Source organism: Ammospiza nelsoni, chromosome 6 (genome assembly GCF_027579445.1).
Source record: "Ammospiza nelsoni isolate bAmmNel1 chromosome 6, bAmmNel1.pri, whole genome shotgun sequence".
Classification (NCBI taxonomy): Eukaryota; Metazoa; Chordata; class Aves; order Passeriformes; family Passerellidae; genus Ammospiza; species Ammospiza nelsoni.
Window position 1 is genome coordinate 10,744,044 of NC_080638.1, and position 14,004 is coordinate 10,758,047.

The 14,004-nt window shown below is 45.3% G+C and overlaps 1 protein-coding gene across 1 annotated transcript; it reads right to left on the reverse strand.

The window, feature by feature from the left end:
* Positions 1–3,732: 3,732 nt before the first annotated feature.
* LOC132074237 (olfactory receptor 5V1-like) lies at positions 3,733–9,956 on the reverse strand. The gene is made up of 4 exons (XM_059473889.1): positions 9,041–9,956; positions 6,305–6,374; positions 4,450–4,509; positions 3,733–3,958 (listed from the first exon to the last, which is right to left on the reverse strand). Exons 1-4 carry the CDS (start codon positions 9,954–9,956, stop codon positions 3,733–3,735), a joined length of 1,272 nt encoding a protein of 423 aa, XP_059329872.1.
* Positions 9,957–14,004: the final 4,048 nt, after the last annotated feature.

Here is a 14,004-nt window from a genome sequence, read left to right on the forward strand (position 1 = left end):
GCTGCTTTTATACTCAGCCACCCAAAAAGGGACGAGCAGCAAATGCTTTCAAGCATGAGGAGAAGAAACAAGCTTTTACAAGGAGCTGGCAGTTGAAGGACATGCAGCAGCCTGATAAAACACCCCAAAAACAAGCAGTGGCCCATGGCTGATCTCTGTTGGGCAGCATGGGTGGGAGGCACCGCCAAAACTGATGAGCAGGTCTCTCCAGGAACTCATTCCATGGCTCATTCAGAAGAACTGAAGGGATTCGATCCATGTAGAGGAATGTTGTCAGCAGAAGAGAGGCACAGGGAGAGTTTTCTCTGGGAAAGACTGGTGTGCTGGGAGGGGACACTGAAAACACTGCCATGGTTCATGCTGAGGTGCAGCCACAACTCCACGGGTTCCACACCCACATCCACCTTTACTGCTGCATGCAACTTCCTCCTAAGCCACGTTCAGGCCCTTGGAATCAAAGTAAAAATACTGAAAAGCAGCTCAAGGGGTTCAAGTTGGGCCTAAAAACATGGTGCTGCTTGTGGAGCAGCGAGGCAGTGCTGAAGTGTGGGGTGCTGTCCTGGACACAGCTCCTTCCTCAAGGTGGGGGAGAGATCCAGCAGGGCTGTCCCTGCACACTCATCAAACTGGGGGGGAAAATGCAAGAAAATTGCACAGAGAGAGAGAAATAAACCAGGGGAAAACATCTCCGCTGGGGCAAGAAATGGCTGTGACACTTGAAATGGGGTTGTCCTTCAGGACTGTGTTGAAGCTGTTGTGCTCAGCTCAGCAGATGTTGGGCCGTGCCCACAGATATCAGCGTCCCAGCAGGCCATAAAGCACGGACAGAGAGGCCACCCACTCGGTGGGACAGGGAGATAAGGGGTCAGGACAGCCCCAGGAGCCCCCAGCAATCCCACAGGGCTGTTTCAGACACTGCTGGGCTGGGCAGAACCCTGAACCTGGGCAGAGCACCCTGGCCTTTGTGGTCAGAGTCCTGGGAAGATGCTGCCATAAAGGCTGTGGAGGCAAAGGCCTCAGAGTCCCCTGAGCCAGAGGAATGCTCTACCTGGCCTGAGGAATCTTCCACCCACTTGCTTGCTCAGTCATGCATGGCCTCAAACCTGTCTAAATAGGCAGCGATGACCAAGACTGAAACTCAAATCAGGAACTTTCCAGTCTGACAAGTAAAAACAAACAAAAAAGATTTCCGCTCCACACGTACTTAGCACAGGCCAGGCCCTTCCTTGCCTGCTGTTTGGTGCTCCTGGCTCCTTCTAAAAGTGTCTGAGAAGGGACACAACTCACAGCAGGCTCAGAGGAAAGAAGATGAAACACTCCCACAGCCAAAAAGGCTGCATTCCTCACACAAACACCCCCACACCTCGTGTGTCTCTTTTCCCTGTCTCCAGCCGCCCTGCTGACCCCTTAGAGTGTCCCTGCAGGCCATGAACTTAGCAGAAAACAGCATTTCGGACCAGTTTCTTTTGGCCACTGGATGGGTCTGAAAGCTCCAGGGTTAGAGACACACGGAGGAGCTCAGTGACTCGAGGGCAAAGGGTGATCACAGAGAATTTCCCCAAAATGCCAGGACCCCAAGGGGCAGGGAGGATGTTCACTCAGGCCCAGAAGGAAAAGTTCTCTGACAAAGCATTTCTCCAGTCAGGAGGTACAGGTTGAGCAATGGGCTGACATCAGCTGAAACAACAGCCTGGGAGGGAGCAGAGGGATGCAAAACCACGAGGATGTCTCTGAGGTCACCATGGAAAACAGCCTCTGACTAAGAAGAAGAAGAAAGAAGCCAGAATTGCAGCATTGTTACTTCATCCAGAGAACTTTGTTCAATCAAGACCAGCAGGCTCAGCATGACCACACAAAAAAAAGTTACCAAGCTTTTATTGGAATTCCTGACTGTATCCCTGCCTCAGGCAGGTTTAACTAGCAGTGGACTTTGCCTGGAAAAGGCAATTCCCACTTTATTCCCTGCTTGTGTTTACTCTGATCTACTCTGGAGTCACCAGTCTCTACCTCCCTCCACATAAATGAAAGCATTTCAAAAGGAGCAGGGAGGTTGTCAGCCTTGGACAGGAGAAAACATCCAGAGTTTTCTGCTGGAAATCCTTCTCCTTCAAATCATCAGCCTTGCTGTGGTGAAAAATGTTGTTACCACAAAATTCCTCAGCTGGGAAGGGTTCAATCCCTTCTTGCTGGATTCCAGAGGCCAGGAAAGCAGCTCAATTCAGAGAAAGGAGCATTTCCTAAATTTATTTCAGGAAAGATTTATTCACAATTATATTATATATAATATTATATATTCATAATTTTAATTAATAATAATAATTCAGTTATTTCAACCTAAACTGTCGCACAGCCACTTCACATGCTTACAGTGACAAGGATGGGAACACAGCTGGGAATTGCAGAGATTGGAAGGGGACTGAGCATCCTGTGTTTTTACAGGAATCTGTGTTTTTCACCAGAATCTGGGTTTTTTCCAGAATCTGTGTTTTTCCAGCCACGTCCAGCGTGAGAAGCACCAGTGCAGAGAGGCTGAGGAACAGGAAGAGAAAGTGACACCAACATTGCTTTACATCAGCTGGAAACTTTCTCTTCTTCTTCCAAGTCCTTCAGGAGTGGCTTTTTCCAGAAGTAATTGGGAGAAGACAATTCTACTCCTTTCCCCATATCACCCTCCACCAAAACCAGGCAGATCTCTGTTTCAGGCAGTTCCTGCTTTCCTGTCAGGTGTGAGGATGAGGATTGAGCAACAGCACCTCCAAAAGCAATCAAACCTCGAGGATGAGAAATTGGGAAGTGGGTGGGATCTCTTCCCAACCTTCACATGACTTTTATTCATCCTCCTCCTTGGGAATGAGGTAACATTCCATTTGCAGACAACAACCTTTGCCTGGTATCTACAAGAACCAAATTAAGAACGTCATGATACATTTAAAAAGCATCTTTATTTTACCTGAAAAAACCTGTGTTATACCATAAATCAGGAAATGAATGAAAGGTTAATCAGCTGTAATTTCAGTTCAGTTGCTCTGTGAGGGATGCTGTCCTTTACAGAAAAGAATTTTGTTAACATTCCCATTGTGTTCCAGCACTAAGATTACAGCCAACAAACAGGGCACTGTTGGAAGCTGCTCACTGAAGAAGCTCCCAGCACCCTTCCAAGTGATATTTTCCACCTCACGTGCCTGCCAGAGGCTTCCTGGGAAGGGAGGAATCTCCCTGCTGTGTCCCAGAGCTTCTCATGCCCACCTGATCTGGGAGGGGAAGGGAAAGGAACGGGAGAGGGGAGGGAAGCGACCGAGAGAAATAGGGATGCGAGGGAAAATCCTTGCCCCAGGGTGTCAGGAGACAAGCAAAGAGCTGGAAAAGGGGTGGAGGGAGAAACGAAAGGCATCTGGAGCCATGTGCCTTTTCCAGGCAGGGAAGAGGAGAGGGGAAGGGAAGGGAAGGGAAGGGAAGGGAAGGGAAGGGAAGGGAAGGGAAGGGAAGGGAAGGGAAGGGAAGGGAAGGGAAGGGAAGGGAAGGGAAGGGAAGGGAAGGGAAGGGAAGGGAAGGGAAGGGAAGGGAAGGGAAGGGAAGGGAAGCATCGCAGCACCTGGCCCCGTTCCCAACCACCAGACTCAGTACGAGGTTTTTTCAGGTAGCCCGGGCGAGGCCCGTGGCACGGGATCGGGGGGCAGCCGGGTTGTTTCGGTTTATCCCGGGTTATTCCGGACTGTCCCGGGTTATTCCGGTTTATCCCGGGGGTCCCGGCCCGGCCGAGCCGCCACGTGGGGGCGCCCGCGCTGCGCTGCCCCCCTCCCCCGCGGGCCAATCAGCGCGCTCCGCGCGCCGCTGCCCCGGGGCACGCCGGGAGTTGTAGTCGCAGCGGCGCGACGGCGGAACGGTGTCTACCAGCGGCTTCTCCGCGGTTCGGCGGGGCGGCTCCGTCTCTGTTGTCTCCTCACGGACACTCGGGGACCTGCCGGGTGGTTTCCGCCATCCCGCAGCGCTGCCGTGGTGCAGTGTCGGTGTCGCGTGGGGATGACGTCAGGGGGAGGCCCGGGCGGGTGTCATGGCCGTGGGGGAAGTGTTCCCCCAACAGCAAACCCCATCAGGCGGGGGACTGAGGGAGGGCGGTGCTCGGGACTGTGTAAACAGGAAAGGACATTGAGATAATCCCAGTGGAACTGTGCCAAACATAAAATGTTGCAACAGAAGAGTCAAGTTGCATCCTAAGTTTTATAAGGAACATACCCACAACTTTTTGTTTCTCTGAGAAATCATCATTTCCAGTGTTTATAAAAGTCCTGATTATCACAGTGTCACAGACTGCTTTGGGTTGGCAGGAACCTTGTGAAAAACGCCAATTACTTGGTTTTTTAAAAAAAGTTTAATAGTAATAAAATGGTTATAAAAATAGTAATATAATTAGAGTAATAAGAATTTGGACAATTAGGATTAGGACAATACGAGACAATAAAAACAAAGGGATACGGAGAGGCCAGGTACCTCTTTGTGGGCAAAATAAGTCTGAAAAAGGACACGTTAACAGAGGATTAACCCTTAAAGCAATAACGTGTTGCATATTCATACATCTCATACATGATGCATAAATTCCATTCAAACAAAGGATTCGGTCCTGTCAGTGTCAACTTCCTCTTCTTAATCCTGACGGTATCTTCAGAGCTGAGCAAGGTGGGAAGAAGTTTGTTTCTTCTGATAATGGAGCAATAAATTCTCTTTCTCTGAAAGATTTAGGTGTCGTGTGGCTTCTATCTGTTGCAAGTACCTCATTCCTCTCTTAAAAAAATATCCCACATACATAGCTTCTATTTTAACGTTATGTGATAACCTTAAACTATATTTAACACATTACTTAAGAAAATTAATACAGCATAACTTTCTAACATAACACATATAATATTCATTTAATATTTGTGAAAAGCCAATCATAAAATACACATTTTTCACAACCTTAAAAACCATCACATTCATGGGCAGAGACACTTTCCACTATTGCAGGTTGCTCCAAGCCCCATCCAGCCTGGCCTTGGACACTGCCAGGGATGGGGCAGCCATTGCTTCCCATGGAAATCCATTCCAGGGCCTCGCCACCCGCACAGGGAAGAGTTTCCCCCCCAATATTCCATCTAAACCCACCTCCTGTCAGTTCGAAGCCATTCCCACTTGTCCTGCTACTCCCTGTCCAAAGTCCCTGTCCAGCTCTCCCTGAGCCCTTTTTGTCACTGGAAGGCTCCAAGGTCCCTCTGGAACCTTCACTTTTTCAGGCTGGACATTCCCATAACCACCAACAAGCAACTTGTAACACAATTAAGCAGAAATAAAAATCTAATTATGTTGTGGGAGGGGAATCCAGAGCTTGTGGTATACATGCAAAAAGAGAAAATGGAAAAATGTGTGAAAGTGGTGAAATTGTCAAGAAAGCAGGATGAGAACAGGCAGGAAAGATGTTTGGTGACAGCAGAACAGGCCATAAAAATATGATAAAATATATAAAGATTTTATTCCTTTCTCTGTAGAGAGTATGGCAGAGCTGGCAAACAAAGGAAGTAGTTTCCCTGTACAAAAGCTTTTACTTTTCCAAGTTTAAAATTAAATGTTGCATCTGATTCTGGGATTTCTCGCAAATATTTGGTGTGTTTACTTTCCTGAGGCTGATTAATTTTGTAGTAATTAATGGATAGCAAGCCATGAGAATTCTTTTTAAATATTCAAAGCCAAATATCTTTAGATTTTCCAAGCAATTCCCCTCACACTTCTTTTTTACCTGAAACTTCAATTTGAATTGGATTTAGTCTGCTAAGGAAGGAATTCTGGGTATTCCTTACAAGAAAAAGCACATAATTTAACTCTAAATTTGCAAAAGTTAATAGACATTTCTGCTGATGCCAGAATTTATATTCTAGGCAGGACAGAGAAAGGAAGCCTGGATGAGCAGTATAAATTCCAAAATTTTAGGTGGTTACCCTTGAGTGAGATAACACAAAGCTGTCTAAAATTGGATTAATAAACAACCAGATTTTTACCACCCCCAAAGGGATAAATTTCTCCCCAATATCTAATCTAATCCTCTCTCCTTCATCTTAAAGCCATATAAAGCCAAAAGTTTAAAGGGTGGCCACAGAGAGGACAAAGTCTCTTCACAAGGAATCTTGATTCTATGAATCAATTTTTTGTATAAGAATTAAAACCAGGGAGGAATGGGAGGTGAAAATAGCACTGACGCACCAAATGCAACTTTTGTTTTGATTCCCAAAGTCCTGGGAATTGTAAAGCCAGAACTGTAGCCCAATTTGAACTTCACAAGTGGATGCTATTTTTAGAGGAGAAAAATAAATCATTCACATTCTCTTTTATGTTGCATATTTTCATATCTGGCAGCACCATACAAAAAAAAATCAGAGGGGAAAATCTGCTCTGGTTTCATTGCAAGTAATAAAATATAAAATCCACACATAAATAATATAGTCGGACTTTGCTTAAGGAAAAAGAAAGCTTGGTTTTGGGGTTTTTTTGGTTGGTGGTTTTTTTTTTTTTTTTTGAAGGCTCATCAAGAATTTCAGGAATTCTTTATCTTTAGGAATAGATAAATGAAAATGGTCTCTCACTAGTTATGTGATTAGCAAATAATAGGTAAAATCTGATTTTCAGTGGCAAAAGCAAAGTGTAAATGCACAGAGGATCACTTATATGGGAACTTCATTGACAGAGTATTTTTCCTCGATTTACTTGGTGCTGTCTGTACTCCCACCCCCATTCCAGCAGGGAAGCTCCACTCCTAGGAATGTAAGAGGATCTCTGTGCTCATGAGTCAGTCCAGGGGTATTGATTTCCAAGAGCAGCCAAAAACACACGCTCAGGGAAAAGAGGAGCAGAAACTGGGTGAGTGTATTATGGTGTATTATGATCCTGCCCTGCTAAATTTTTCCAGTGGTGCCAAAGAAAATCACAGCTGTCTCCTTCCAGTGTCAGAGGTTACTGGGCATGAGGAAAATGAAGGAGGATGTCTCGGTTTTGAGGAATAGTTAGAGATTAGCACCTTAATTTGTGAAGGGGTGATACAGCTGATGATAAAGAGTGAACCTCTAATGGACACTTCCCACCAGACCAGGCTGCTCCAAGGCCCATCCAGCCTGGCCTGGAACACTTCCAGGGATGAGGCAGCCACAGCTCTTCTGGGGAAGAAGGAGAAAAGAAGGAACAAATTCCTCACCAAGTTACCCAAAGGCTCAATCCCAGCTTTTGCTGTGAGCCTTGTTTGGTCTGCTGGCAGCAAGCAGCTCCTTACGGTGGATCTTTTTGGGAACACATGGCTGGGGTGGGTGGAGAGGGAGGGAACTGTAGCAGAATTAGACTTGATAATCCAACCTTTCCACCTTCACAAGGCAGGAGAGGCATCAAAATCTCCCATCTGGACACACATTGGAAATCAGGCTCTAGTTTGGTACCTTGGAATTCAGATGCCTCTTTTAAAAGGCATCCAGGGTTTGGAATTGCACACAGACTGATGACCATCCTTAGGCATCTCTCCACACGGCTACAGTTAGATTCCATCACCTCTAGAAAGAGGAGCATTCTCCAATCCTGCAGGCAGCAGCCACCCAAGGCCCTTCTTCTTTAACAAGCCCTTCTGGGCATCCTGAAGGAGCCTCTAATGTTCTTAAAACCTTCTTAGGAAGCTCCTGGTAGACTTCCCTCATCCTTCTAACCAGTCCTGAGGGAGAATTTCACAGGCACTGAGGAGAAGGAAACTTTCCTCCTTTTTAAAGAAAATGAAAACTTCCAAAGCAGTTCAGTTTGTCCTAACTTCTCCACACTTTGGTTGGAGGATTCATGGCTTGGACAACACCTCTCCAGTCCTCCACTTGGTTGGTGCAGAAGTTATGGCAGGAATTTGAAGGATAATTATTGATCCTTCATCATTTTCCTTCTCCAGCTGCACCAGCAGCTTCCCCTGGCCAACAACTTGTGGTTGGCAGAAGTCACTCAGAACTTCTGGAAGTGCCTGGGACATCCCAAGGGGAACAGATTCCAGGTTTCAGGGGTTCTAGTCAGGAGTAAAGTTGTGCATAAAGACAGATCCATCTCCTGTGCCCTGGTTGTGCTACCATTCAGCCATTCCTTGTTCCAGCTCCTACAAGAGCTGGAGCAGGAATTTTTTTTTCTTCATAAATATCCTGCTCACAGTTGTAATCTCGTTCACACTGACGAATTTTCTTGCATTTCAAACACTTTAAGGCAACAATTAATAAAAAGTCTCATTACAGAGTGAAAGTATTTAAAAATTCAAAGGCACTTGTAGTTAAATAAAAGAGATTTTATTAAACCTATTTGATCATAAACTTTGGGGGTCAATCAAGTGAGAATAATCTCAGCTTTTTAACAGATTATTTATTACTTCTCTACAAGGAAGAGAGGTGGTGAAGAGAGGGATGAGCAGCAGGAAGCAGCATCACCTCTCTTTCCGTTAGGATTTGATGTAGCAAGGAGAAAAAAATGGGAAAAAGGAAAAACATAGTGGCAAACATGGCTTCAGAGATGGAACTCTGGCAATTCCAGCAAACAACAGACACACAACAAGGAAAGAGGAGAGCAATTTCAGGGCTGATCCATCAAACATAATTTAATATATTTGGAGTTTAATTTTGAAAGGGATTTAAACTGCTTTCATAGGGTATATCTAAGTGTGCCTGAGTACCAATTCCCAGAATTTCTGCCCTAAAATATGCATCCAACACCTGCCTGCTCTCACCTTAGCTTCCTCAGTGCTCAGTAGAGAACGGCATTCCCAGCTGGACTCTTCTGTGAAAATGACCTGAAGCTGTGCCATGCAATTCTGGAAGTACACAGCTCTCCCTTCTAACTGCAGAGGGAGCCAAAAGAAGGTGTTTTCAGCCCAGAAAATGAATTTGGTTTCCAGCATTTATTTTTCAGATGTCAGAAAGTGAGAGAGCATCAGTCACAAACTGTGGTTTCTACCCAGCTGATGATGGAGACTGAGTGAGGTTTTCTTGTCTTGTTAAAGCCCTTCTCACCTGGCTGATCACTCTTTTTAGGGCACATTTTACGTCTTTGTTCCTGAGGCTGTAGATGATGGGATTTAGGAGCGGAGTGAGCATTCCATAGAGCATGGACACGACCCTATCCCACTGTGGGGAATAGGTGGAGGAAGGGCGGACGTAGGTGTAGATGGTGGTCCCATAAAAAAGCCAAACTACAGCCAGGTGAGAACCACAAGTGGAGAAAGCCTTGTGCCAGATCCCAGGTGACTTCCTGGCCAGGATTTCCAGGAGGATACAGATGTAAGAGACCACAGTGACCACACAGGCGCCACTCCCCAGCACCCCGGCCACCACCAGGATCACCAACTCCGTGCTGTGGGTGGACGAGCAGGAGAGGGCCAGCACGGGAGGAAAGTCACAGTAATACTGCTGGATTTCATTAGGACCACAGAAAGAGAGTGTGAAAACCAGAGAGGTGTGCAGTAGGGAGTTCAGAAGCCCTGTTGCCCAGGTGCCCAGGGCCAGCTGAGCACACAGCTTCGTGCTCACAATGCTGGGGTACCTCAGGGGGTGGCACACAGCCACGTAGCGGTCGTAGGCCATCACAGCCAGGAGGAAAATCTCTGTGCCCACCACAGCAATGAGGGAAAAGTGCTGGAACAGGCAGCCAGAGAAAGAAATCTCTTTGTGCTCCAGCAGCAAGGCCCCCAGCATCTTGGGCACGGTGATGGTGGGACATAAGAGATCCAGCAGGGATAAGTTGCCGAGGAAGAAGTACATGGGGCTGCGCAGGTGGGAGTCAGTGCTGATGGCAATGAGGAGAGTGATGTTGCCTGCCATGGTGGCCAAATAAATGAGCAGAAACAGCACAAAGAGAAGCAAACGGATTTCTGGAACATCAGAGAGGCCCACGAAAACAAACTCGGATACTGCTGAGAGGTTGACCCTCTGCATCTTATCTCTCATTGTGCGAACGAGCAGAGGTTTCCCTGGAATAAAGAAGGTGTAACTTAATCACAATTTCATCCCCATTTTAAAGACTGTGAGGGTTTTTTTGGTCTGTTTTGAAGTTCAAAACCGTTTCTAAGCATTGGACTCAAAATCTCAATTTTGCCCACATATTCCTAATGCAAAAAGCGAATTGTAGGTATTAAACTTCACAATGATTAAATCAAAATGTTAGGTTTTGCAAGTTGCCACCTCAGTCTGAAGAGCTGGAAGTGGAAGTTACCTTCTCTGTGGCATCTAGCTTGGACACAGCTCCAGGCAACACAAGGGGGCTGTCAAGGTTCTCTGAGCAAGGGGAGTGTGGTATAGATCCTAAAATTCCTTTCAACATAAAATACTTAGTATTAATAATACCACAAAAAGGGTCTAGATTAGTAACAGAAGCTAAAACTTTTTAAGGGAGTAATGCTGCCAGAAAATAATTAAATCCCTCATAATCAGCAGATAGATGCATATTAGGGTTTTTTTTTCAGCTTTTGGATGAGGTTTGGAGCAACCTGTTCTAGTGGAAGGTGTCCCTGCCCATGGCAGGGGTTTGGAATCAGCTTTAAGGAGCTTTCCAACTCAAACTATTCTATGATTCTATAATTTAAAAAGTTATAATTTGGCATCCCATTAAAGACCCCCAGTTTTCTATAAATTTTACCCTACAGACTTCCATAATACCATTAGTACTTCTAGCATCTATCTGGACTTTCTCCCCAACCCATTTCCCCAGTTCAAAGAAGTCTAAATGTGGCATTAAAAGATATTGCCATTTTCCCCACACTGCTTCATGGAATGTAGCTCAGTATTTACAGTAAGGATTTACATACCAGCCCTAGAAGAGGGAAAGCAATGTTCAGTCCAAACCTCCTTTTGGGAGACTTTGGGATTAATTCTGAGATGATGGGAATATTGTACCACATTCCCATTTCTAAGATATGCAGAGATAAATAGATTGATGAAATATTTCATCTGGCCAGGCTCCACTGTGGTCTCATGTTCTCCCAGAAGCTTGAGAGGTGTCGGTTTCTCGGCTGTTTAGGTGGCCTGGAAAGGCTCGGGGATGGCCTTGAAGAGCTCGCACTTCAAAGGACGAGAAGAGACTTCAGATCTTTTCTCAGTCTCGGTGTTTATTAATTGTTTATCTAAAAGATTTTCTTTCGGCCCAACAGAGGTCTGCACAGCATGTCAGCCATGGGCACACTGAGAGCCCCCGGGGCGGTCACCTATCTTTATACTCGAAGTTATGTATACAATATTTATTATTTTTCCCCAATACCTTTTACCCTTATTAACCAGTGCACTTTTAGTAATAACCAATCCCAAAGTGCCAACATCACCACAGAAGATGGAGGCCAAGAAGAAGAAGAAGAAGAATAGGACACGCCCCAATTCCTCCATCTTACTTCTTTAGACCCCCCTCTACAGAAATCCTAAACCCTGTGTCTTACACTCTAATTAACTTATCCCTTCACCATTCACCCAGTGAAATCCTCCCATCCTCATACAGATGTCGTCTCCTGTGTAGGATCAAAGTCCAGCCACCAGACACTTCTGGCAACGTTCCAGGACTCCCGAGCCCCCCAAGGGTGATCTCGGCCACTCTGCACCTCCGTCCTGAGGTGCTGAGATCCCACAGAGAGGGAGCAAAGTCAGGGCTTAAACTATGTAAGAAATAGTTAACTCAGCAGAAATAAAAGGGACATCACTTGTTCATGAAATGTGGAGCTCATTCAGGTGAAATAGCACTGAAAGAACACAGAAATACTCACTGCTGCACAGAATTAATTACAGGTGATTTATAGTTGTCCGTAGCTCCAGGAAACAAAACATCCTTTTTCTTCTTTCTACATGTGACATAAAAATGATTTCACTCCTAAGGAAGAGATGAATCCCAACAAAGCAGCATTGGAATATTCACACAGACACCTGCCAGCACTGGCACAAGGACTGGCTTGGCTGCAGCAGTCAGCACCTCTCTTCTCTAATGAGGTTTTATAAATATGAGGGAGCGTCTGGGGACAAGTGTGTCTGGCAGTTTTTTTGGCTGTTCCCTTAATTGCATATATGAGGGGTTTTTCAGAACATTGCCCGAAAAGGGCTGGAAATCTAAGGATCCAAAATTACCAGCACTACTTTGAAGAGCTAACAAAAATTCCCTTCTGGTCCCATTAAGCATCCATGTGTGATTTATGGGAGTGCCACTCCCCATGTGATGTCCAGGACTGTTCCTATTCCAGCAATACCTGACTGTAAATTCTGCACTGTTCGCGTGAAGGACTCTTGCTGTCCAGCATTCTTCCAGCCTGTTTGCTGTGTTTGCAAACTCCTGGAAAATTAAAGATTCTGCATCTTACATGGCCAAACAGTGATAAGACAAGAGGGAATGGTTTTAAACTAAAAGATGAGGGATTTAGATTGGATATTAGGAAGAAATTCTTCCCTGTGAGGGTGGTGAGGGCCTGGCACAGGCCCTGGCCCAGGGAAGCTGTGGATGCCCCTGGATCCCTGGAAGTGTCTAAGGCCAGCTTGGATGGGGCTTGGAGCAGCCTGGGAGAGTGGAAGGTGTCCCTGCCCATGGCAGGGGGTGGAACAACATGAACTGTAAGGTCCATTTCAACCCAGACCATTCCAGGATGGTGTAAACTGGAATTCCCCAGGGGTCCCACAGCACAGGCCTCACCTGCCATGGGAGTGCAGAGCTATGGCTGGAATAAATCCCCATGGCCCAGCCCTTTCCCTGTGAGCTAAAGTTATCCCAAGGATCATCAGGCATCACACTTCCCATGGAATTTTGGAATAAACCCAGATGCCAGAAAGAGATACAGCAAAGAGATCCATTCCTCACCTCTCCCTTCCAAGACAAACAATTCTGTGATTCTGTTCCCCTCATAAATTTTAAATCTTTCTTTTGGGGTAGTATGCATTGGCCTCATTAGGTTGCCAGTCACCCAGGCTCTCAACTCCACATTTAAGTTGCTTATTTGCAGGGATAATCTTAGCTGGGTTATTTAGAAGTAGAAGCACAGGATAGTTTTAGAGATATGTGTTCTGCCTCAGAGTAAATACATAAAAATTATGTTGCATTATATTTTATTATAAAAATTCATTAAAAACCCCCTCAAAACAAACAACAACAAAAATATCTCTATTTGCAGAATCCAGATGTGGACTAATTGATGATATGCTGGATTAGACTCCTCTTGCCCACTCCTCCCTGCCATCCCCACTGTTACACAACTAAAGTTGATTTGATTTTTGTCACTTCTGTGACTACCTAGTTTTGTAATTGTTTGAGATTTCCACCTAGGAATGCTTATGATGAGCCCAGACTAATTAGAGTCTGTTGAAAATGCTCCCTTTTCTCTGATGTCCATTTGTGTTTCAGTCTCGTAGTTTTTAAATAAAATTGATTAGCCTGAGATCTCTTCAGGCTTCTTGGGATTTAACAAAAGTGTTGTAGAGATCCTGCCAGTTCTCACAGGATTTTTTTTTACCTTTGAGGCCATTTTTCACTGTCCTCTAGGTGAAGGCAATAAATCTGAGGATGCGCTCATAGAGCTGATAATTTCCAGTAGAGAAAGAACTTGGGATTTTAATGGTGCGCAGTGGAGCCAATTTACGCACAGGGACAAACTCAGCTGCCAAAGCTGCACCTTTGCAATTTGTCAGACACCAACTTTTTAACAACATCTTCTGAGGCCTTGTTAAAGTCGTGCCAAGATGTTTCCAGGGGAGAAAAATCAATTATATTAAATTGTTTGTCTTCATAGAATAGTTTGGGTTGGAAGGGACTTTTAAGCTCATCCCATTCCAACCCCTTGCAATGGGCAGGGACATATTCTACTGGATAAGATTGCTCCAAGCCGCTTGAAATCCCAGCTCCCAAAAATATGGAATTTTTATTTATTTTATCAAAATTGGAGCAGGTTCTTCAAATCAATTCACTGTTGATGCCCCCAGTTTATACCTGGTGAACAAATTGACACCAGCAAAATAACTGGACCAC